Source organism: Natator depressus, chromosome 1 (assembly GCF_965152275.1).
Source record: "Natator depressus isolate rNatDep1 chromosome 1, rNatDep2.hap1, whole genome shotgun sequence".
In the NCBI taxonomy this organism is placed as follows: Eukaryota; Metazoa; Chordata; order Testudines; family Cheloniidae; genus Natator; species Natator depressus.
The window spans coordinates 220114332-220140145 of record NC_134234.1 but is presented as its reverse complement, the minus strand read 5'-3'; the positions used below and the strand labels follow the sequence as shown (position 1 = coordinate 220140145).

General features: G+C 40.4%; 1 protein-coding gene across 9 annotated transcripts in view; it reads left to right on the top strand.

Moving 5' to 3' along the window:
• The window catches only part of CCDC91 (coiled-coil domain containing 91), a 319501-nt gene that overhangs the window by 136178 nt on the left and 157509 nt on the right, over nt 1–25814 (top strand). For 8 of the 9 annotated variants that reach the window (XM_074936086.1, XM_074936059.1, XM_074936124.1 and 5 more), the window contains one exon: nt 14808–14885. The exons of the other annotated variant lie outside the window; for it this stretch is intronic. In XM_074936086.1, coding sequence (XP_074792187.1) covers nt 14808–14885 — 78 coding nt within the window. The remainder of the gene's footprint in view (nt 1–14807; nt 14886–25814) is intronic. 9 annotated transcript variants of the gene reach the window in all.

The window sequence follows — 25814 nt, the reverse complement described above, 5'->3', positions numbered from 1 at the left end:
ACTAGGGGCAGAGCTCTTCTTGACCTGCTGCTCACAAACTGGGAAGAATGAGTAGGGGAAGCAAAAGTGGATGGGAACCTGGGAGGCAGTGACCATGAGATGGTCGACTTCAGGATCCTGACACAGGGAAGAAAGGAGAGCAGCAGAATATGGACCCTGGACTTCAGAAAAGCAGACTTTGACAACCTCAGGGAACTGATGGGCAGGATCCCCTGGGAGAATAACATGAGGGGGAAAGCAGTACAGGAGAGCTGGCTGTATTTTAAAGAATCCTTATTGAGGTTACAGGGACAAACCATCCCGATGTGTAGAAAGAATAGTAAATATGGCAGGCGACCAGCTTGGCTTAACAATGAAATCCTTGCTGATCTTAAACACAAAAAAGAGGCTTACAAGAAGAGGAAGATTGGACAAATGACCAGGGATGAGTATATAAATGAGTATATAAATATTTTTCGGGCATGTAGGAATGAAATCAGGAAGGCTAAATCACACCTGGAGTTGCAGCTAGCGAGGGATGTTAAGAGTAACAAGAAGGGTTTCTTCAGGTATGTTGGCAATAAGAAGAAAGCCAAGCAAAGTGTGGGCCCCTTACTGAATGAGGGAGGCAACCTAGTGAGAGCGGATGTGGAAAAAGCTAATGTACTCAATGCTTTTTTTGCCTCTGTCTTCACGAACAAGGTCAGCTCCCAGACTACTGCACTGGGCAGCACAGCATGGGGAGGAGGTGGCCAGCCCTCTGTGAAGGAAGAAGTGGTACGGGACTATTTAGAAAAACTGGATGTGCACAAGTCCATGGGGCCGGATGCGTTGCATCCGAGAGTGCTAAAGGAATTGGCGGGTGTGATTGCAGAGCCATTGGCCATTATCTTTGAAAACTCCTGGCGATCGGGGGAAGTCCTGGAAGACTGGAAAAAAGCTAATGTAGTGCCAATCTTTAAAAAAGGGAAGGAGGAGGATCCTGGGAACTACAGGCCGGTCAGCCTCACCTCAGTCCCCGGAAAAATCATGGAGCATGTCCTCAAGGAATCAATTCTGAAGCACTTAGACGAGAGGAAAGTGATCAGGAACAGTCAGCATGGATTCACCAAGGGAAAGTCATGCCTGACTAATCTAATTGCCTTCTATGATGAGATAACTGGTTCTGTGGATGAAGGGAAAGCAGTGGACGTGGTGTTCCTTGACTTTAGCAAAGCTTTTGACACGGTCTCCCACAGTATTCTTGTCAGCAAGTTAAAGAAGTTTGGGCTGGATGGATGCACTACAAGGTGGGTAGAAAGTTGGCTAGATTGTCGGGCTAGTCGGGTAGTGATCAATGTCTCCATGTCTAGTTGGCAGCCGGTATCTAGCGGAGTCGGTCCTGGGGCCGGTTTTGTTCAATATCTTCATTAATGATCTGGAGGATGGTGTGGATTGCACCCTCAGCAAGTTTGCGGATGACACTAAACTGGGAGAAGTGGTAGATATGCTGGAGGGTAGGGATAGGATACAGAGGGACCTAGACAAATTGGAGGATTGGGCCAAAAGAACTCTGATGAGGTTCAACAAGGACAAGTGCAGAGCCCTGCAGTTAGGACGGAAGAATCCAATGCACCGCTACAGACTAGGGACCGAATGGCTAGGCTGCAGTTCTGCAGAGAAGGACCTAGGGGTGACAGTGGACGAGAAGCTGGATATGAGTCAACAGTGTGCCCTTTTTGCCAAGAAGGCCAATGGCATTTTGGGGTGTATAAGAAGGGGCATTGCCAACAGATCAAGGGACGTGATCGTTCCCCTCTATTCAACACTGGTGAGGCCTCATCTGGAGTATTGTGTCCAGTTTTGGGCCCCACACTACAAGAAGGATGTGGAGAAATTGGAGAGAGTCCAGCGGAGGGCAACAAAAATGATTAGGGGTCTGGAACACATGACTTATGAGGAGAGGCTGAGGGAACTGGGATTGTTTAGTTTACGGAAGAGAAGAATGAGGGAGATTTGATAGCTGCTTTTAACTACCTGAAAGGTGGATCCAAAGAGGATGGATCTAGACTATTCTCAGTGATAGCAGATGACAGGACAAGGAGTAATGGTCTCAAGTTGCAGTGCGGGAGATTTAGGTTGGATATTAGGAAAAACTTTTTCACTAGGAGGGTGGAGAAACACTGGAATGCATTACCTAGGGAGGTGGTGGAATCCCCTTCCTTAGAAGTTTTTAAGGTCAGGCTTGACAAAGCCCGTGGTGGGATGATTTAGTTGGGATTGGTCCTCCTCTGGGCAGGGGGTTGGACTAGATGGCCTCCAGAGGTCCCTTCCAACTCTGTTATTCTATGATTCACAGCCCTCGACCTACAGGGCACTTATTTTCACATATCAATTCATCCAGCTCACAGACGCTACCTATGAGTCACAATCGATCACAACCATTTTCAAAACTCTGGCCGTGGTCGTGGCTCACCTCCACAAACATGGGATCACACAATTTTCCCCTACCTGGACAATTGCCTCATCCAGGGCAACTCCTATGGCAAGACACTTCAAGCTACCCGTTTCGCCATCTCCCTCTTTCACAGTCTAGGCCTCCAAATAAACATCCAAAAATCCCCCCTGACACCTACACAACAGATCGAGTTCATCAGAGCTCATTTCAACTCAATCCCGAGCAGAGCCTCGCTCCCATTTCACAGATTCCTTACGATCATGCAGCTCATACGCACGCTCTCTGTTCGTCCCAGGACAAAGGCAAGAATCTGTCTGCAGCTCCTTGGTCACATGGCAGCCACCACCTTCGTGGTCCAGTATGCCAGGCTACACATGAGATGTCTTCAGGGCTGGCTCAATTCCAATTTCAAACCCAGCAGACACACCTTAGGGATGCTGCTAACTCCTCTTCCCAATGTTCTAGGTTCCCTACATTGGTGGACAGGACCAGAAAACCTCTGCACGGGGGGTTTCCTTCCAGCAACTATCCCCAATGCTCATGCTCACCGCGGATGCTTCCCTAATCAGTTGGGGAGTGTATCTAGGGGGACACAGGGCACAAGGCCGGTGGTCCGCATCACAGACGCACCTACCCATAAATCTAGAGCTCAGAGCAGTGAGGCGAGCATGCCTTCGCTTTCTTCCCCTCGTAAATTTATTCGGGTCTTAACAGACAACATAGCATGTATGTACTGCATCAACAGACAAGAGGGAGCCCGATCACATTCCCTTTGCATGGAAGCCATCCGACTATGGAACTGGTGCATACAACATCAAATGCAAATCATTGCTTCCTACCTACCAGGCTGCCACAACAGTACTGCCGACGCACTCAGCAGGAACTTCTCAAGAGAACACGAACGGGAACTGCATCCCGCAGTACTTCAACAGCTCTTCTCCCTCTGGGGCACCCCGTCAACAGACCTGTTTGCCACAACCCAGAATCGAAAATGTTGCCTATTTTGCTCCCGAGCGGGACTCGGGACTGCATCTCTAGGAGACGCGTTCCTCATCCCATGGAACAACTCTCTCCTCTGCGCCTTCCCACCAATCCCTCTGCTACACAGCGTTCTTCGGAAGATCGTAGATGACAAGGCCTGGGTCATCCTTATTGCCCCGGTTTGGCTGAGACAGATGTGGTATCCTTACCTACTCTGCATGTCTTCCCGTCATCCACGGGCTCTCCCCAACAGGCCAGGTCTCCTTTCCCAGGACAACGGACAGGTTCTTCACCCCCAGCTCCAAAAGCTCCACCTGACAGCCTGGTTCCTTCATGGATCCAAACCCATGAGCCTGTTCCAAGCAAGTCTGATACGTCCTTCTGCACAGTAGAAAAGACTCTATTCATAAAACTTACCTGCAGAAGTGGAAGTGTTTCGCCCTCTGGTGCTCATGTAATCACTTAATGCCCAATATGGTGACCCTCCCTAACATTCTAGACTATCTCCTGAAACTAAAACAGGGTGAACTTTCACTCAGCTCCATCAAAGTACACCTGGCGGTGCTTCCCACCTTCCATGACCTGTTAGTAGGTTATTCACTCTTTCCCCACGATAAAATGATTTCTCATGGGCCTGCAAAATCTGTACCCTGAAATTTACCCAACGGCAGCTACATGGAATCTTAACCTCATTCTTCACGCTCTCATGAAACCTCCATTTGAGCCCTTGGCTACCTCCTCTTTTCTCCGTATGTCCATGAAGGTAGCTTTCTTAGTTGCAATAACATCAGCAAGGAGAGTAAGTGAAATAAGCGCCCTGATGGCCCATGCTCCCTACACAATCTTCTCCAAAGACAAAGTCACTCTGAGACCACATCCTAAATTTCTCCCTAAGGTAGTATCCACCTTCCACCTTAACCAACTGATATACTTGCCTACTTTTTATCCCAAACCTCACAAGACTCCACACGAGGCATCCCTGCATACTCTTGATGTCAGGTGAGCAATCGCCTTTTACTTAGACAGGACTAAGCCATTTTGTAAATCTCCATGACTCTTTGTCTCCATCACCGAAAGATCGAAAGATATGGCTATCTCTAAACAACGTCTGTCCAAGTGGATCTCTGACTGCATCAGATCCTCTTACCGTATTCAAAATATTCAACCACGCAAAGGCATTAAACTCATTCCCCTCGAGCTATGTCGACATCCATCACCTTCCTACATAACGTACCCATTTCTGACATCTGTAAAGCGGCTACGTGGTCCTCTGAACACACGTTTGCCAAACACTATGCTGTCACGCAAGATACCACAGCAGACACCATAGTAGGCCATACAGTACTCTCTACGGTACTCACTGCCGCATCTCCAAAGTCCCACCAACCATAGTGGGAACTGCTACATATTCACCTAGAGTGGAGCACCCACAGGGACAGCACTCGAAGAAGAAGGGGAAGTTACTCACCTTGCAGTAGCTGAAGTTCTTTGAGATGTGTGTCCCCGTGGGTGCTCCACTCCCCATCCTCTTCCCCTCTACTTTGGAGTACTAGTATAATTGCTGCATGGTAGATGAGGAATTGAGAGGGGTATGGGACGCAGGCGCTCAGGAAGATTCCAACGAGACGGGAGATACCAACTGAGCGCCTGTGTCCCGACCAGGCACTGCTACCGAAAATCTCCAGTCAACGGCGCCAGGACTCAGTGACACCTAGAGAGGAGCACCCACAGGGACACGCATCTCGAAGAACTTCAGTTACTGCAAGGTGAGTAACTTCCCCTTTTCTTACAACCTGTTGATCTGAAGACACTCTTGTGCCATAGCTCTTATAACAAAATATACATTCTATGATAAACAAAAATAGTTACTTATCTGTATCTGATATACAATAGCATGCTCTACTGTGTATGTTCATTGGTCACGATGGGACTAATTCTCCTCACACATCTGTTTCATACTGGTTTAACTCCATTGAATTCAGTGGAGTTACTCCTGCTTTACCCCTGTGGGAATGAGAGGGAGTCAAGTCCTAGTGTATCTTATATTGTTGAGACATTAAAGTACCAGAGTGTCAAAACACAACTGAGATATAATTATATTGACTGATACAGATCTTGATGTGCATTTATTGAGTTTATAAAAAAAAAGTTACTTGATTTTTTTGTGGGGAAAAAAGCTAATTTTTAGGGAGGTAGAAATCTTGATATATTGCACTTAATTGCTTAGATAAAAGGTGATACAGACAATTGTTCTTCCTTGTCGTTGTGCTTGTGCAGCAGTGCTGTAACTGAGAAAGGTGAAAGCGTGTCACTTTCTAAAGTAGCTGCTTCCAACTCAGTTTAACTTTATAGTAGAACTGCCTTACAGATATGGTATGCAGGGTCAGCACCAACATGTAGCGGCCATTCTATATGGTAACACTGATCTTTTCCCAGCCATTACAGAAGCATGTATTGAGCTTATTATGACATGGATTTGGTTTAATATATTACTGATATGTTTTTAATATGTTTCATGACTAGCTTTATGTAAACAACAAGGAATGTCATTTGCCCTGAGGGGGCCTAAGATGTGTCATTATGGATTATTACTACTCCATTATATTTTAATAATGCCAGGCAATATTTTAAGGACTTTGTCCTAATCCGTATTTTCTCCATCCATTATATTATTTCTCCCTAATAGATGCAGCCTCATATTGATTGCTGCTGCAGATTTCTAATCTTTGTCCATTCTAACATTATTACCTTTCTGAATTCCTTTCCAAATGATGATTACTGATATTCTCATGAAAGATTTTTCCATCTTCCTTTAATTTGAATCCCCGGGCTGATCACAAGAACAAAATAGTTGGGAGACCAGGCCTCTTTCACCAGCTTAATGGCAGTATTATTAATTATTCCTTCATTTATGTAGTGCAGGGTGTACTGAGTGCTCAGGATTTGTTTGTGTTGTTTGCACAGCCTAGGAGCTGGGATTGTAATATTATTGATGCATTCATTTTGGTGGGCTGATCATTGTTATATAAAGGCTATTTTGAAGTAAAACCTCATTTCCCTTTTGAATTGGTATGTCTGGTCCCTTCATTGGTTGTGACAGGAAGTAACTGAATCTGCAATTCAGAAGGGTGGCCATTGGATGACAGACATTCCCACAGGTTTCTATTCGGACGTGTCTGCAAGGCAGTTTAGGAAGTTCCCACTTGTTCATTCAGATGCCTTTTTTTCTTCAGATATGTTCATCAGTATCCTCCTTTCACTAAAATGTTCTTCTCCTGGTCTTTCCAGCTTTTCTTGCTTCTGTCTGTCTTCCATGTGGAGTGCAAACCTAAACAAAGACAACAGCAGCCCATTGGCTGCAAAAACAAGGAGCAGTAGTTTTCCCATACTTACTGTATGTTCAGGGCATCCTACCCATAACTACTGAGTGCACTGTAGTTGCCTTTTCTGCTCTTGGGTACAGTAAAAGGAGTCAGCTTGAACTATATGAGGAGGAAAAGTCCAGCTCAGTGGGTATCCTTTCTCCCTTGCGTACACACAGTTCTGCCAGCTGCAGTTACAAAGAACGCTTTCTGGCTGTATGCCACGGGGGAAAAAAAATCTCTTCAGCTCCAGTGGGTTCCAGTACTCCAAGGAAAAGTCCAGAGAATCAGACTAATTGTAAGGAAGGAAGAAAATGTCACAGTTCAGATGAAAGCTTTTTAAAAGTATACATTAAATTCTGCCTTCTCCCTACAGAACTCCAGAGATCCCAGATCCTCCCTGTATGCAACCCTCCTGTGATGAGGTACACAAACATAACACTGTGCCAGATCATGAAGGGGTTAGCACTTTGTCTTAGAGGTGAGACTACTTTAAATCCCCATCTACAACACCTGCCCAGAGGAAGGGCCCTCCAACTTCAATATTGAGGAGGGAACAGAATAGAAGGGATAGGAGGCAAACTTCTGAGGCAGCTGTAGTAACTGGGGAACATACATATCTAGACGCTTAGTGGGAAACTGGGTTCACAGGTTTTTATGGACTTCCCTAAGAAGAGAAGGCTCAGTCAAGAAACTGTTTGACTACTTGGGAGTGGTAGAGATTGTGCAGGTCTCCTTGAGGGAAGAGAATATCTAGAAATGTGGACTGGAATTTTTCCCTGCATGGAACTGACCTCAGCCCATATGTTGGTTCGATGTATGGTGGTACTTGTTTTGTTTTGAAGGGAAAAGCTATTTTTTGAATGTTACAGTGAAAAGGATCTTCCTTTTAGGCCTCCGCTGCAGCCAGTTGGCATTCTGTTGACATGGCAGCTGCACACTTAGTCACTGAGGGTCAATATCTACTTGCTGGGCATCTCTCTTTTCTAGCTAGCCTCCAGTCTGTAAGTCCTCAAGTTAATAAGAAAAGAACACACAACTAAATGGAAAAGAACACCATTAGACTGCTCTGTACATTTAAGTGTATCCTTATGTATTCAAAAGAGCGATACCCATGCCAAAACAAGAGAGATTAATATGTATCTGTTTGATGTTCTTTACAATTCTCAAGAGTGTACGAGGGGGTCAGAACAGGGTTCAACCTAAGGCCCTGAATAAGCACACGAGAGAGCAGAAATTCAGCACTGAGACACACACACTTCTATACTTGCTTGAACAGGTATAACTTCAATAGATGTCTCAGGAGCCTGCTGCACATTCTGAAAAGATACAATAATGTTTCTCAACCAGTGGGTCAGAACCCGCCCAGCCCCTCCCAGGCGCTCATGAAAGGCAAGCAAGGAGGTCATAAGGTATTGAAAATTTTATTGCAATCTAAAGCCAAAAAAAAAAAAAATCTTGTGCCCTCACTGCCCACACACACTTGGCCATCAAAGTCATGATTCTGTGTCAACTTCATGAAATACACACAAAATCTGTGTAGTCTTATAATTGTTACTTTTTTAAATTACTTTTATAGTAAATATAAGGAGATTTTTTTTTTTTTACTTTGAACAAGGGGTCACTACACTGAAAGGGCTGAGAAATGCTAAGAGAGAGCCATTGTACAATAACTTCCTACAGTTTGCTTCTGTATGTTTTAACTTTCAGTACAAAATGCCTCCCCTTCAGGTTCTCAGTGGCACCCAGCACATTTAGAAAAATTCTAGTTGGAACATCATAACAAGCCTATGCCTTTAAAGACTGCATTTACTTATTTATGAACATCTTGGTAAGGGGCTCCCGCTGTGAGAGAGCAAAAAGAGACACATGAGAGCATCCAGAAGACAGGTTTGTTTGCTAGTGACATTCCAAATCTCAGTCTTTCTTTGATCATTCTCCATTGAAGTAGTGGTCAAATAAAGGAATGGAACAGCAAGAGTCTTGTCAGAGGTTTGCCCAAACTTACAGAAATTGCTCCCCAAAGTTGGGCTGAACACACACAAAGATGTTCAGGAGGCAGAAAATATAAAACAACCTAAAATCCTCATATGCCTGAGATGAAACCTCAGAATTATTCTTGAGTCATTTTCAGACCCACTTTCCAATTTCCCTATATTTCCTTAAAATCAAATTAGTATTTCTGATACACGCTGTGGGTCAACATAAGTGCTATCTTCCCTATGGGCAAAGTCATACTGAGGGCTTTGGACAAATTCATATGAAAGAAAAAACCCTGTATTCCATTATCACAGGATGTTTCCTTTCACCCTTCTGTCCACAATACAAAAAAACAAACTACTTTGGCATAACTTGTTTGTTAGATGATCAGTCAAGATCTACACTTCCAAAACTCAAAAATTCAGGAAGTTTCATGTCCTATTCTTCTGTTTTTTTCTGAAGTGGTGAGGTCAGAAGACACTAAAGAACACTGTATCCATGAGGATATTAAATTGTATTTAACAAGCCTAAAAAATAAAAGGCCTACCACCATCAGAAGGAATTAAAGCACGTTCTTAAATATTTGCAGCCCATGGTGTGAGCTAAATCTAAAGTGTTGGTTGAAAAAATATGCGAGGTGGCACCCACAAACCAAGCAGTACAAGCTTGGCCTGCAGGGATGCGTGGATACAGCTTTTGTCTAGGAGGCACTCAACTTTGTGGTTTCTACCTATTCTTGTCCCCTACATACTGTCCTTTCTTCTTCACTACTAGCAAATTAAGATTATTAGATATACTAAATCCAAAGAGAGAAACCGCTGGTTTATCCACAGTTTTTTCATTAAGAAAGGCATGTTGAGTGATCCATCTCTCCCTGATTTTTGCAAAAAAATTTATTCATAATTTTTTAAAGTACTCATGTGCTTAATCTGGCATTTTCATATATCTATTTATAATCTAGTCTGAACGTAATAATCCCATGGGCATGAGTTACTAGTTTATACTTACCCACATCTAAGCAATATATGCTATGAACAAGTTATTTTATATGAAAACTTGAAAGATTCACTATGAAGAGAAGTTTATGGGGTATCCCAGTGGTCATCCTTCTGTTTTGCATTTTTCAGATGCCTCCATTCGAGCCAAAGGCGGGACCTGATCTTATAAACAAAGATCAAATGTTGTTCTCACAGTGAAACTACATTTTTGGTCCCATCAATCTTGGTATTGCTCACTTACATTTGAGATGTATTTGAAATGATCTTTGAAAAAATATTTTCCTGTCTTGACCCTTTAACTATTTTTCAATTCATAACATTTATTCTCCAATACTATTCTGCTAGAATTGTTACTCAAAGTGATCTTTACCCGTAATCCCCTTCTCCATATCTATGATCAAAGATACAGTGACATGGAAATGCCTGCTTTCTGCACTTTCCCATGTTCACTTCTTTTATCGCTAACTTAATTTGCTAATGACTTGTGAAGTTTTGGGTATTAAGCTCTGGACCGTATTTTTCCCATACAGTAGATTCTATTCTTTTGTACTTAAAAAAGTTGCTAGTTCTCAGCATATCCAGTGTGGGGTTTTTTTTTACAATGTCTGAGTTAGCATGTGGTGTCATTGATATGTGTCATATGATGTGACCTGACTTATATAACCAGATGTTACAGTCCCAATGTGATGTTATCTAAACATAGTAGTGCATTTGCATATTAAAATCCCTCCCTCTCTCCCCCGCCCCCAGTTAAATCTTCTGCTTTGAGTCTGATATTCAATACTGCTCCTAAAATTTTTACAGGTGATTACCTTCAAGTATCCAAATACTTTTGCTGCAGATAGGTCAGGAGGTATGCTAATGTGAAAAGCTGTGATTCAAACTCATTGTTTATTGAAAAATCTAGAGATGTAGCAAACAGTTAAAATGTTTTTAAATTTAATTAAATACTGCTTTCACTTACTATAATCTGTTATCACTTGGGTACATAAACTATCTGTATTAAATTATATTTTAATTTCCATACTTAGTCTAGTTCTTTAATTTGAAAAATATTTTGTTGCGTAGGACATTGTTCTGCAGTGGAAGAGGATGATGTGTGTTAGTCAGGCATTCGTGATGTACTATCTAACTGACGAACTAAACGTTTATTAGGCAATAAAATGTTTCATAAATTTAAAAGCACATAAAATACATCCTATTCTAGGGTCTAGGGCCCAGGATTTCAAAGATATTTATTTGTCTATATGACTTCAATGAGAATTAGGTGGCTAGGTTCATTTGAAAATCACACTAGACAACTATCTGCATCTTTAGGTACTTAAATATCTTTGAAAACTTAAGCCTAGGTGCTTAAACAATATCTACAATTACAATCGAACTAGGAAATACAAAATCAGCATAGTTTTCACATCCAAAAAAAGCTTCTAACTAATTCAAATGAGCAAAACATCCCCACTCATCATCTTTCCAAAGATCACAACCCCACCAAAACATTCTAAAAAGGGAGATTCCAGAGTCAAGGTGGCACTGGGGAGAGCGATTGGCCAGTAGACCCTTTCTCTTAATGTATCAGGGCTCCCAATTAAATGCTTTTGCTAATATCAACTGTGGCATATTGCACATAAGAAGATTTGGCGTCTCAAGTAAATATGTCTCAAAACATTTAAAACTTTATAAATTGAAGCCAACTCTTCAAATTCTGCCCAGAAAGCAATAGGTAGCAGTGCAGGTCATGTAACACAGGTTGTCATATACTCACTGCAAGATATCCTGCTTGAAGTGTTGTTCTGCATTGGAGATCACGTTTTCCAATGGATTTAAAATGTGTCTCCAGATACAGCTGTGATGATTTGAAGAATCTGTACAATTTATATTCTGTGAGATGATGAACACTGTGTGTAAGACAGCAAACTCCATTTTGTGTGTAAGGCAGGTCTTTGCCTTTTTGCAGTCTTTTACTTCTGTGATGGATAGCAGTTCCAAAGGACAGTAGTACAGGGTTGACAATAGAAGGCTGTTAAACTTTAATGGCCACATATTCAAATTTAGCACCTTTAGAGAAAGAGATGGCTGCTACCCAGAGCACACCAGTTTTTCAAGTCTTACCTCCAGGGGGCGGTAAGTAGGCAATGGATCATCTGGTCAGGGACTGTGGTCACATGTTGAGGATGAATAGAGTCAGCTAACAGAGGGGACTGCAAGGTTATAAAAAGGGAAGAATCTCCTCTATTTGTTGTCCCTTCTCAGCCATTTTGATAGCTGAGAGGAACTGCATGTACAAATTTGGGGAGCTTTGCCTTCCTGAACACAGACTACCCCCCACTCCAGAGGCTTAAAACCGTAATGAGAGCCCAACTGGATCTGTGAAACAGCACATTGTAGTAGCTTAATCTCAAGAGTAGACCATTGTAGCAAGACCCATGTTTAGGCGTGGGGGAGAAAGGGTTTCAACCTCCTTATCAGGCACAGATTAAAAAAAAGTGTTGATCCTGGTTACTATCTCAAAAAGCAACAGAAGATCTAACAAGATGCCCAAATTGCAAACTCAGGTTACAGAGAGCTAACAGATGCTTTAGATATAGTGAACACTATATTATTCCATTTATCTTCTAGTGCTTCCCCCAATTCACCAACATTTCTTTTTGTTAGAATTATGAATGTATGAAGGGAATGCAGAAGATGTAATATTTCTATGTAAGTAAAGTATTTGGTATGGTCTCTAAATTTTAATTGCAAATTAATTCAGATTGGCTTGGAGAAGACCACTGTGTGCTGAAAACTGGCAAAATAAGAAAAATAACAAACAAAGTATTGAGTTGGGGAGAGGTGTGTAGTAGGGGTTCAACATGGATTACAGATAGGTCTGTTTAACATTTTAATTAATGATATAGGAGTAGTAGTAAATAGCATGACAGTGAAATTCTGAATTATGAGTTGTAATTTGAAAGTAATTGTGAACACCTGCCATTAGTGAGAAATAATGCTAAGTAACCTAGAGAATTAAGAACCATGTACAGAAAATAACAAAATAAGATTCAATGTAGAAAAATACAAGCTAATGCAGTAATGTGATATTATAATACTGTGAAATGTATAATTATTTAAAGGAAGAAAATTGGGAAGCAGGAATAGTAAGGGTTTTAGGGGTGATAGTGGACAGTAAACCAAACATGAATTCACTGAACATTATGGCACTTTAAAAAAAGAATGTATTTTTGAGCCATATAATAGCCCTTTGTGACTGGGTGCCTAGATGTGCCACATTGCAAATGCCTTACTCAGGGCAGACTGCAAGAAATAGGGCAGACAATCCACAAAATTGGTGGTTTATTCGATATTTAGATTCACCAAACCAGTAACAAAACAGCTCCTCTGTAATACCACACTGGTTACCAAGAAGTCAAACACAGTCCCCTTTAGGCATCCCATATAGTGAGGGGTTACTGAAAATCTAATTCACCATATGTGAGGTTCACCAATTCCAAAGGACTAGACACTTATCCCCAGGTGAATATGAGTCTCAGATCTTACCCAGTAATCACGCTGATGCCAAACTAAAACTCACTAACTAAAACAAAAGGTTTACTAATAAAAGGAAAAAAAGAGAGTTGCAAATGGTTAAAAGACCAATACACATACAAGTGACTTTCAGTGTTCATAGTTCAGGATCACAGCAGTAATAGAATAAATAGATTCTATGGAATCATCCCAAGAAGTCAGAATTCAAAGGCAACTTAGATGTAAAGTCTGTTAAAGTCTTTCCAAGCATTTTCCAGGTTACTCCAAATGAATGTAAGACGGAGATCTTCCAGATGACTTATACTTTCCCTGTTCAAAGTTTAAGCAGACTAGAGATGAAAGAATCAGGCCTGAAGCTTTCCTTTATCAGTCTTCTAGCAGGCTGACAAGACTCCTCACATAAATTGCCATAGCAAGGCTTTCCCCTGAGAAAGAATAGGAAATGTGGACCTTTGCTTTGAAGCTAGTCTTCTATTTCCTATGCATACACAAGTAAACTAGTTACATTTATTCACATAAGGTAATTAGCCAGTACTTCATTATACCATAGATAGTTAAACTGAAGACAATGTAGATAATATTATTGGTTTCTTGCAGTATCTCACATCTTTGATCTTAAGGTTAACTGGACACAACTGCATACATAATTAAGGCAATTAAGATATGAAAGGGGATTAGCATCTATGATCTAGTCTGGTTACATTGTTAAACTTCTAACAAGATCTTGGTAAACACAGACAAATACACTTAGCATCTTACAGAGTGAATGAGTTGGGGATTGCTAGCCTAATTAATATTTCTTTGATACCTGTACATAAGTGGATCGTCTTGATTACAAATTGTAATGCTTCCTGTTGAGTTGTTATGGGTCATACACAGATTGGTTGGTCTGCCAGTGTCACATTCTTCTATATGATACTAGCAGAAAGCCATCAGGGATATTGTATTAGGTTCTGGGCAACATATAAGTAGAAAGATACGGATAAAGTAGAGTGAGTTTAAAATATAGGTAATAAAAATTGTCATGGGGTTTGAGGGATTGAATTGAGGAAAGTCATAAAGTTCTGATCCAGAGAGATACTGACCACCCCAACTCCTTTTAAGGCAAAAGGGAATAAAAATTTAAAATATCTTAGTCAAGAAACTGCAAAGGCATTAAGGTAATATATATAATAAGTAATAACAAAAAAGACAATAGATATTCAGATATTTAAAGGGTATAAATATAAAGAATGAAGAAGTATTTAGTATGGCACAAGGAGAAGTAATAGGAAGAAATTTAGAAATGGAAAATTTAAGCTGAATATTAGGAATTACTTTTTTGGACTGAATTGAGGTGGGCAGGAAGATAGTATCTAAAGAGAAGTGATGGAAACGCCATTGCTTGAGACTTTTAAATCTAGTTTGCACAAAATACCAGGAAATATGAGGAACAATCTTGTACTAGGAAAGAGGTGTACTTGGTTCACTGGATATTGCATCTCAATGTATATGATTCTATCAACCCTGTGTAGTTATTATATAATGTTCATTACATTTTTTTTACAGGAGAAACACAAGCTTGAGTTAGAAGACATGAGGAAAGCTGGACATGAAGCCCTAACTATTATTGTAGAAGAATTTAAGGTAAATTGCCCCATCAGTACAGTTAATTTAATATTGTTTTTAGTTTCATATTTATATTTAGATAATTAGGACCTCACCCAGTAATTCCTTATTATAGGAGGGGCTGGTAGCACTGCCAATTATTAAGGTTACACAGCTCTTCTCATTATAAGACCCTGTTTCAGTTGCTTATAACTTTGCCAAATTTTGGCCATTTGGACGAAATTTTCCCTGTGTGCCCCAGGCTGATTTATTTTTTAAACATTTCAGCTGAAATGGTTCAACCATTTCTGACCATGAGGCTAAAGAAAAATACCTTGTTTTGCCGATAGTTAAAAAAAAAAAATTCTGGAAACTTTTTTTTTTTAATTGCTCTAGTGCACCTATGGGGCAGAGACTTGAAACTTGACATGGATGTGGCCTTTGTATCAGGGATGCATATGCCTTTTGCTGACTCATGAAAAATCTGCCCAAATTTGGCCAAGGTATAAACTTTTTAAAAATTGTAGTTCTCACATGCTCAGTCTCACATTGTAGTTCTCACATGCTTCATTTATAGCAGCTAAAATCTCTGAAGATTCTGCCCCCATTGACCAAGGTCAAGCTCTCAGCTCCTAGTGCTGACCAGATTGCATATGTGCCATCTCCACAAGGCAACTGAGCATGATCTCTGCAGCTAGGTGAAGCTGGGGTTTCCCTTTTAATGACTACTCCCAGTCAATGGGCACTCTAGGCCACGGTGGATCCAGGCACTTGAACTAAGAGCATGTCTCTTCTGCGTTGTCAATGACCACTGTGCTGGCACCGAGGTAGCGAGAAGGAGTGTGTGGTCTTATTCAAATGCACAGAAGACAAAAGCTGTATAAGAGGGGAGGGAAAGGAGTAAATTGGAACAAGGAATCTGGTGAAGGTGGGGAAGAAACTGGGACAGGTTGGGCAAGAAGACTGGTACTTGGGAGTGGGGAGTCTGGGTCTGGGAGCTGTAATGAGGGAAATGAGACGGAGGGGCTGGCAGCCATTTGACTGAGGGTGGGGAACCCTTGGATTGGATGAGGAATTAGCAAAAAGAGGGGAAACTGGAACTCGTTGGACAAGGACACTAGGGCTAGGAACCAGTGTGGGGGAAAAATGGAGGTGGGGAGACAGATCTGACAAGGAGCTGGGATACAGGGGGGAAAACTGGGGCTGGCTGAGCAAAGGGCTTGGAACAGTAAATCATGGATGAGTGAGCCTGAGGTGATGTCTCAGTAGGGGGAGAAACTGAGTATGGTTGAGGAGGCTGGGAATTTCTGTTGGTTGGGGGAGAAGCGAGACAGATTGGATGAGGAGCCAGGATGCAAGAACTGAGACTGGCTGGGCAAAGAGATTGAGATTGGATGTGGTGAGGGGGATAGAATAGGAATGGAGGAGAAATTGGAACTTGGACAGTAAGCCCAGTTGGGTGACACTACGACTTGCTGGGCAAAGAAACTGTGACAAGGAACGAGGAGTGGGGAAGAAACAGGACTGGGACAATGTAGAAGGAGGTCAAGCTTGTGGGGAATGGGCAGAAGTTTTTACCCACTAGAGTACACTTCCCTCCAGAGCCTGGAGTAGAACCCAAGATTACTGAGTCACAACATTCCTCTGATGTCAGCAAATATATGTGAAACCCACTGGCAAAGTGCATGTCTCACCCCCTCTAGTGCTGCTCCACATAAAGGATGACAATCTAATACTCACCATCGATTGTTCTGTTAGCTCAAGTGGTAGAGGAGGTCTGTGTGGTGGAGCTAAAGGTTACAACCCTGCTGATGAACCATCTGGATGTTACTCTAATGCCACATGATAGAATTTGTTTTATCAGTTTTTTTCTAAAAACCTAGAAATATATTTATACATATGGTGTTGTAAGTTGTTGAGAAGCAAGTAATTTTATTCTAAACCTTTATAATTTAGAGAAACAAAAAATGATAGTCCAAATCTTAATTCTCTCTCTTAATCCCAGTTCAGGGATGTGACTCCCACTGTTTTAGTCATGTGGGGTTGAATGAAATTATTATGCCAATCTATAAGAATAATCAATAATAATACACTGAGACAGAACTCATTACTAATTTCGGGAACAATGTACTTTGGTTTTAGTTTACCTACAGAAGAGCATGCTCCTGAGAACAGACCCACTCTCAGAGATGTAATCTCTGTTGAAAGCTCTCCACAGAGACATACAAAGAGGCCATAAGTACAGACTGTCTGGTTTGGCCAATGTTCATGGCAGAGTGGCATTGCTGGCACATGATGGCATATATCACATTGGTAGATGTGCAGGTGAACGAGCCCCTGATGGTGTGGCTGATGTGATTAGGTCCTATGATGGTGTCCCTTGAATAGATATGTGGACAGAGTTGGCAACAGGCTTTGTTGCAAGGATAGGTTCCTGGGTTAGTATTTTTGTTGTGTGGGGTGTGGTTGCTGGTGAATTTTTGCTTCAGGTAGGGGGGCTGTCTCTAAGTGAGGACTGGCCTGTCTCCCAAGGTCTGTGAGAGTGAGGGATTGTCCTTCAGGATAGGTTGTAGATCCTTGATGATGCACTGGTAGTAATAATAATGATAATAGCCTACCTTAATCAGTGAGTCTCGTTAGAGTTGGTATGGCAACACCCATTTTTTCATGTTTTGTGTGTGTGTATGTGTGTGTGTATGTGTATATATCTATCTATCTATCCTCCTACTGTATTTTCCACTGCTTGCATCTGATGAAGTGGGCTTTAGCCCATGAAAGTTTATGCTCAAATAAATGTGTTAGTCTCTAAGGTGCCACAAGTAGTCCTCGTTCTTTTTGCTTATTTTTCGCTGTAAAAGTCTTTCATCACTCAAAATAGACTTTTTTTAAACATAAATAATTCTTAGAGAGTTTGTAAACTTTAATAGTTCTCGAATAAGTTGTTGTCCTTTGTTCTTACCTTTCCTTGGAAAAGTAACTTTTGCTTTTGAGTTTGGTTAAGGAGTTGCTTAAGCATTGCCAGATAACTAACTCCCAAATAATATAAATATTTCTATAGACAGATGGCTTTTTACATTAGTAATCTGTTATAGCATCACACGATCTAATGTTTGTACATAAAACATGTTACTACTTATATAACAATGGTGTCAAGCAATAATATGAGGGCTTGCATTTAGATACAAGACATTTGCAAGTATACATTTCCAAAGAAGGTTATTCCATCTTAAGCATTTGAGGAACAACCAGGTTTTCACCTTCAAGTGAAAATGAGTTAAAAGTAATTAATATCTGTTGTAAAACATTTTCCAATCATAACTGTTCTTCCTTAACAATTGTAGAATGAAGACTTTAGAGTTCTTATTCTTATTAAAACTAATTTCTTTTATAATTTTACAATCCTTTTGTGTGGGTTTAAACTGTCGACTTCTTTTTTTTTTTTTTTTGCAAAGGGGAGGGGTGAAAAGAGCCCCACTTTAATGACTTAATTTATAGCTCAGATAACATCCTGATTATGACTTAGCTTTGAATATCCTGAATGAAGAACATCCTTGCATTCTTTTACACAATCGGATCTTTTCCTAGGACCATAAATATCTTCGATGGTTGCCTTGAGATAAGGATCATATCTATATGAAACTGATACCTTATACAAGAGTGTGTGTCTTGGTCTTCGATAAGACACACTTCGATAAGACACACAAGGTTTGTTTGCCTTTTGACTGAATTAAGAACCTATCTTTTTGTATTACATTTACAACCTGCAGTTAAATTCCTGTCAAATATTCTGTGTAAGGTAAAAGTCACAATAACATACAAACATAGTATAAAGGAAAATCGTATAGAATGTTAAAGCAAAATAGACGCTATAACGCTGCATTCCAGAGTTTGTGTGAATACACTTGGAAGTTTTATGACTGAGATGTCATTTTTGACACTTTTGGTCTGTCCCTAGTTGTCAAAAAGCAGATTCCTAGGAAGATTCCATATAATTAAGTAACGAACTAACACATAAGCATGTAAGCGATTATATTCTCTAAACATCATGTGAATTAAAATAATTGTATCCCAGAATTCAATAAGGGCTGTGGCAAGTTTGTAATAACCTAATGTTATAAGAACAAAGTATAATTATTTTCTTAATGACTTTTTGCATCAATATTGAGGTTTACTCCATTATGTGAATCTCATGTAAATAGGCAGATTGCAAGAACTGGTAACTGGAGGTTCCAGTCCACAGAGTAGTTACAGCATGGCCAGTGGCAGTGCAGGTTTCTCCAGACTTGCCCCACCAACGTGCCTCAAGCTAGGTTTGGAGCAATGACCTTTGGGGGAGAGGGGTTCATTCTTTTTCCCCACTTATTCCTTGCCATCTATCTGGAGACTGTCAGAAAGAGTACAGTTTCTGTGGTGTCACTTGTCAACTAGGAACCTGATTGAGACGACCTGCTCACTTTGGGTAGGCCTTTGAAAACTATTGAAAATTTCCAGCATGAGCCAGACTTGAGCCACTGACCCAAGTGTGATAAAAGTTGTATTCCATAAGGCATCCGCAAAAAGAAAAGGAGTACTTTTGGCACCTTAGAGACTAACAAATTTATTTGAGCATAAGCTTTCATGAGCTACAGCTCACTTCATCGGATGCATTCAATGGAAAATACAGCGGGGAGATTTATATACGCAGAAAACATGAAACAGTGTGTGTTACCTACACGCTGTAACAAGAGTGATCAGGTAAGGTGAGCTATTACCAGCAGGAGAGCGGGGGGAAATAGTGATTTTGTAGTGATAATCAAGGTGGGCCATTTCCAGCAGTTGACAAGAACGTCTGAGGAGCAGTAGCGGGGGGGAAATAAACATGGGGAAATAGTTTTACTTTGTGTAATGACACATCCACTCCCAGTCTTTATTCAAGCCTAATTTAGTGGTGTCCAGTTCGCAAATTAATTCCAATTAATACGCCGTCTCTCGTTGGAGTCTGTTTTTGAAGTTTTTTTGTTGAAGAATTGCCACTTTTAGGTCTGTAATCGAGTGACCAAAGAGATTGAAGTGTTCTCCGACTGGTTTTTGAATGTTGTAATTCTTGACGTTTGATTTGTGTCCATTTATTCTTTTACGTAGAGACTGTCCAGTTTGGCCAATGTACATGGCAGAGGGGCATTGCTGGCACATGATGGCATATATCACATTGATAGATGTGCAGGTGAACGAGCCTCTGGTAGTGATTAGGCCCTATGATGGTGTCCCCTGAATAGACACATGGACACAGTTGGCAATGGGCTTTGTTGCAAGGATAGATTCCTGGGTTAGTGGTTTTGTTGTGTGGGGTGTGGTTGCTGGTGAGTATTTGCTTCAGGTTGGGGGGGGGGGCTGTCAGTAAGAGATGGTCACATAAACACCACCCTATACCGAAAACCTACTGACCGCTATGCCTACCTACATGCCTCCAGCTTTCATCCAGACCAAACCACACTATCCATTGTCTACAGCCAAGCTCTACAATACAACCGCATATGCTCCCATCCCTCAGACAGAGACAAACACCTACAAGATCTCTATCAAGCATTCTTACAACTACAGTACCCACCTGCTGAAGTGAAGAAACAGATGGACAGAGCCAGAAGAGTACCCAGAAGATACCTACTACAGGACAGGCCCAACAAAGAAAATAACAGAACGCCACTAGCCATCACCTTCAGCCCCCAACTAAAACCTCTCCAACGCATCATCAAGGATCTACAACCTATCCTGAAGGACGACCCATCACTCTCACAGATATTGGGAGACAGGCCAGTCCTTGCTTACAGACAGCCCCCCAACCTGAAGCAAATACTCACCAGCAACCACACAAGAAAACCACTAACCCACTAACCACTATTCCTCAGACGTTCTTGTCAACTGCTGAAATAGCCCACCTTGATTATCACTACAAAAGGTTTTTTTCCCCCCCACTCTCCTGCTGGTAATAGCTCACCTTACCTGATCACTCTTGTTACAGTGTGTATAGTAACACCCATTGTTTCATGTTCTCTGTGTATATAAATCTCCCCATTGTATTTTCCATTGAATGCATCCAATGAAGTGAGCTATAGCTCACGAAAGCTTATGCTCAAATAAATTTGTTAGCCTCTGAGGTGCCACAAGTACTCCTTTTCTTTTTGTGGATACAGACTAACACAGCTGCTACTCTGAAACCTGTCATAAGGCATCTGGTCATTTTAATTTAAAATTATTCTATGATAAACACACTGAGATCTGCTTAATTGATACAAGTGCACTGACTTGTTACAGCTAAATTTTATGCATTTTCATTTCTAAAAAAAGTTCTTTTGCAAAAATAGAATTTTTTTTATATGGGTTGTAGGAGAAGTTTTGTAAACTATTACCTTTGTTAATTTTCTGTATTTTGTATTTGATGATTGAAATTCCTTTGTATGAGCTACAGTGTGTTTCCTATGATGAAAAGTATAGTTTTTTCCCCTAAAAGAATTTCTCAAAATATGCACTATAAACTTAAAATTGCATGAGAACATGTCATTTTGTGATTCTTTGAAACCATTCTACTAAACAGCTGTTAATCCATCTTCCCTTTAACTGATGTTTCACTAGTTTGAATTTTTAGTTACTACTTCAGATCTATTTTAAAAGAGCATTCTAACTTTCAGGTACTCTGATTTGGCACAAAAGATTAGGGATCCAATCAAATAGTCTACCCCTGAGTAATATTTATATTTAACATATCATTTCTTGTAGACTGTTTATGTTCAAGTTATATAAAGACATTCTTTTAGATCAGGGAGTCCTAGGATGAATACACCTCATACAAGTTTTCCTGTTGCCTCATTGGTTAGTTGCCACATTTTGGTCAATGAGATCACAGTACTCAGAGGAGGAATAACATCAGATATGCCAGCCTCCATTTAAAATACTGCAACAGACCTCTTCTACAAACATGCAGCGAGTCAATCTTCAAAGTAGCATGAGAAAATCAAAAAATATTTCAGATAGAAAAAAAAATCAGTCTTCTCCTTATAGCTTTAATATCTTTTTAATCCCATGTGCAAAACAGGAGCAATTTTGGATGGCAGGGGACTCCAGTGAGGACAAGACCCTTCTTGTGTATGTTTTTTTTAAAATTAATTTAATGTTAAAATATACATTAGTGGTTAATATTCCAGTATGGAACAAGTGTAAAGAATAACTTCCCCTCAAGTAAATAAGACAAAAGTGTGTGTTATAATTGGTAAAGTATGTTCTACATTTTAAAGATAATTTTTACTGCTCGTTCATGTCTTTGGGAACTTACTTGATTATACTCGACAGACATGTTAGCAATTCTGCTCAGTTAATGGCCACACAACCATGTAAGGAGCCAAAGTATAACATATTCGTTTAATGTAAAAATGTAATGTACGTGTGATTACACCTTTTGGTGAAATATAGAGTTGTCAAAGCGATTGAATCTCTTAATTCACTAATGTTTAGCCACTCTTAATGCTGTGATGAAATATGTCTTCTGTAGATTTAAGACTTTGTAACAATAAAGAAGTGTTTTCCATTTTCAGAGGACTTCACAATCATTAACTAATTCCTTTATCTGTGTGAGATAGTTAGTTAAGATAGATAGTTAAGTATTTTTTTCCTCTATTTTAGAGATTGGGAACCTAAATCAGAAAGCTTAAATGACTCACTGAAAGCCACCAAGAGAGGTTTCAGATGTGAAATTAGAATTGAGACATCCCTGACCATTAAACCTGTACTGGGACCACTAGATTGCTCTGAAATTGACTGGATTATGGCATGGGCAAGTTTATCCAGTATACAAGATTTAACCATAAATTCATTTTATGCTTGAAAATTGCACCTCCAATTTTGTGGTGCAATTAATTACAACCGTTTATATATAGCATCCTGCATCAGGACATCTTTCTATTTTTTCAGGACAGATGTTCAAAAACTGGAGAAGGTTCAGAGAAGAAATCATTCCCTACAGCGAGAGCTGCTGAGCTCAGTCTGTGGAGTTTAGAATAGCAAAGATTTAAGGGGTCATATGATCACAGTGTATAAGTACTTATATGAGCAACAGAAAGTTGATGATAAAGGGATCTTCACTCTAGCAGACAAAAGTATAACAAAAATCAGTATCTGGAAACTAAAGCTAGCTGAATTCAGACTAAATATAAAGGTGCACATTTTTAACAGGCAACGTAATTAGTCACTGGAAAAATTTACCAAGGATTGTTGAGGATTCTCCATCACTGGAGATTTTTAAATCAATATTGGATATTTTTTCTGAAAGATATGCTCTAATTCAGTCACAGCTATTAGACATGAAGCAGGAATTAATTCAGGGACGACCTATGTGCTTTGTTATGCAGGACATCAGACTAGATAACCACAATTGTCCCACTGGCCTGAAATCTTTGAATCTATGAATTACCTTCATCACCTCTCATCTACGCTGTTTTTACTGGCTTCACCCTTTTAACTGCAATATTGCATCTGTACTACAATAATTACAGGTGCAAGTATAACCGTATTAGTTTAGTAATCCTAATCTGCAAAAACCTGTTAATATTCTGTTGTATTTTCTTGAAGACATGAAGATAATTACAGATTTTTAGGGAGTGACAACAATTTTGTGATTTCTGATTAAGAATTCTACAGAATAATAAAAATAATACCTAGCTCTTATATAGCATTTTTCATCCCTAGATCTCAAAGAGCTTAGTACCATTTTACAGACAGGGAAAGTGAGGCAAAGAGAAGGGAAGTGTGACTTGCTCATGGTTACCCAGCGGCCCAGTGACAGAACCAGGAATAGAACCCAGCCTTCTGAGTGCTATTCCAGTGCTCTAGCTGCTAGGCCATCTTCTTTCTCTCCCACTGCACACATTCAGCTTTAGAACATGTGTAAGTATTTAGTGTGGACAATGAACCTGTTTAAAAAAAAATCTTATCAGTAAGGACTGCATTATTTACAACTCTAAAGCTACTGTAACTTCATAGCTTTTCTTATTTCAGTGTATTAAATGTGGAGGAGTAAGGACTGTATTTGAATTTGGTCTAATCTAAATAAATAAGGATATTGAAAATATGAAAGCAGAATCATTGCTAACGATGATTCAAGGCCATTGAACTGCTAAACATACCTCATAACAGTAATTGGCTTAATAGCAATTTCAGACATGAATTTGACAAAACTAGTATACAACAGTGACTTATGCAGATGTCAAATCCTACTCCACAGATGACATATTCCGTGTATTTCTATTTTTGGGTCCGTACTACTGTGCAGAAGAAGCTTAGAGCCTTATCTATTAAATTTTGGGACTTTGAGGTTCCATATCGCTGTGCTTTGTGCATGCCTTAGTCAAGTACTTAAGCTTTCCCCATGTGTTCCTTACTTAGTTCCCTTCCTGTGCAGTTAACGTAAGAGCTTCCTCAGGACTATTGTGGTTTTCTCCATTTAGCTGGCTCTTGATGACACTGGATTGCTTTGCTGTTTCAGCCTCCTTTTTCCTATATAGTCATATAGTACTTTTGTTATTATTGTCCTAATAAAGCTCAAATTTTAAGATATTTGGTTTCTTCATCAATGATTACATTTTGCTGAGATGCTATCTTTGCCTTTGACACCTCTGGATGTTGTGCCTGCATTTTTACTTGCAGTATTACTTAACTTCAGCCATTGTGTCATGGACACATGCTGCTCTCTAATGCCTCTAAAGATACAACACTGGAGTTAACCCCGTACCAGTTCCCACTATATATATTTTAATGGTTATTACAATTTAGTTTTTTCCAGAGCCGTTGGCCTGGCTCAGCTTTGTGTGTAGTCAACTTTCTCTGATGCTAGATTGGTTGTTTCTTTTTCTTTTCTTGCTCATTGTAGGACTAGAGGAAGATGGTCAAATGACTTCTAGAAATGCTTGATTGTAACTATATATGTGTGTCTTTTGCACAACATGACGTTCATGAATAACGTACTATCTCTTTTGGGATGGGCCACAATAGTTTGTGTGCTACCTATTCTTGGATGTCATTCTGTGCCATTAGGCTCTGAAAGAGCTCTGAAACCCCTGTTGTTCTCCTCCAGAAATTGCAGTAGTCTGGCATAGTGTTTACCTAGGGCCTTGAAATATAGACCAAGTTGCGTTCTCAAATGGAATGCTAAAGTTATATTCTCAATGCCTGCTTTGGCACAGGTATGACAAAATTTCAGAGTATTGCTCAGTCCCTCGGTACTGACATACACTATTTCATTGGTGCTGGACACCATCTTTTCCTCATCCAGTTAAGTGTCACCAATTCAGATAATGCTCTGTCCAGTCTGCTCAAATATGAGAACAGTTGTCGCCTGACTTCCAGTGACTCTGGCCTTGGTGCTTGACAACTATTCCATGTGGAACCATGTGAAACTGCATAGTACCAGCATAGGTGCCTGGACCTGTGAACTCCAGGAAGTAATGTCCAAGAACATTTCCTGCTCTCATGACCAAGTTCAAAAAGATCACTTGGATTGTTTGACGGTTTGTACCATACTGAATAACTCAAAGCTCTTTCCTGATGCTTGGCCTAGTCTGAATTCTTGGTGTTGTGGGGCCAAAGTCTGCACCTTGGCTGGAATGTAGGTCCTTGATCCCATCATGTTTGATGAATTTGGCTTCAGTTCAAAGACCGTTATCTGGAATGCTACCTGTGGTGGTAATTATGGCACAACTCATGTTGTATGCTTCAGCACCGCTGGCTTTCCATATTGAGGCAGCACTCTGACACATCTTATCTGGATCATGAGGATAGTGTTGGAATCAGCATGACACTTGGGACATGTGTTTGGAACAGAAGGGTACTGTTGGTCAGGGGGATCAGTATGGGGGAGGTTGTATTTTGTACTCTGAAGAGACTGCTGATTCTTTGGAAGGCAAGTATACATCCACAAGGTTAGATGACAAATTGACTCTTCCC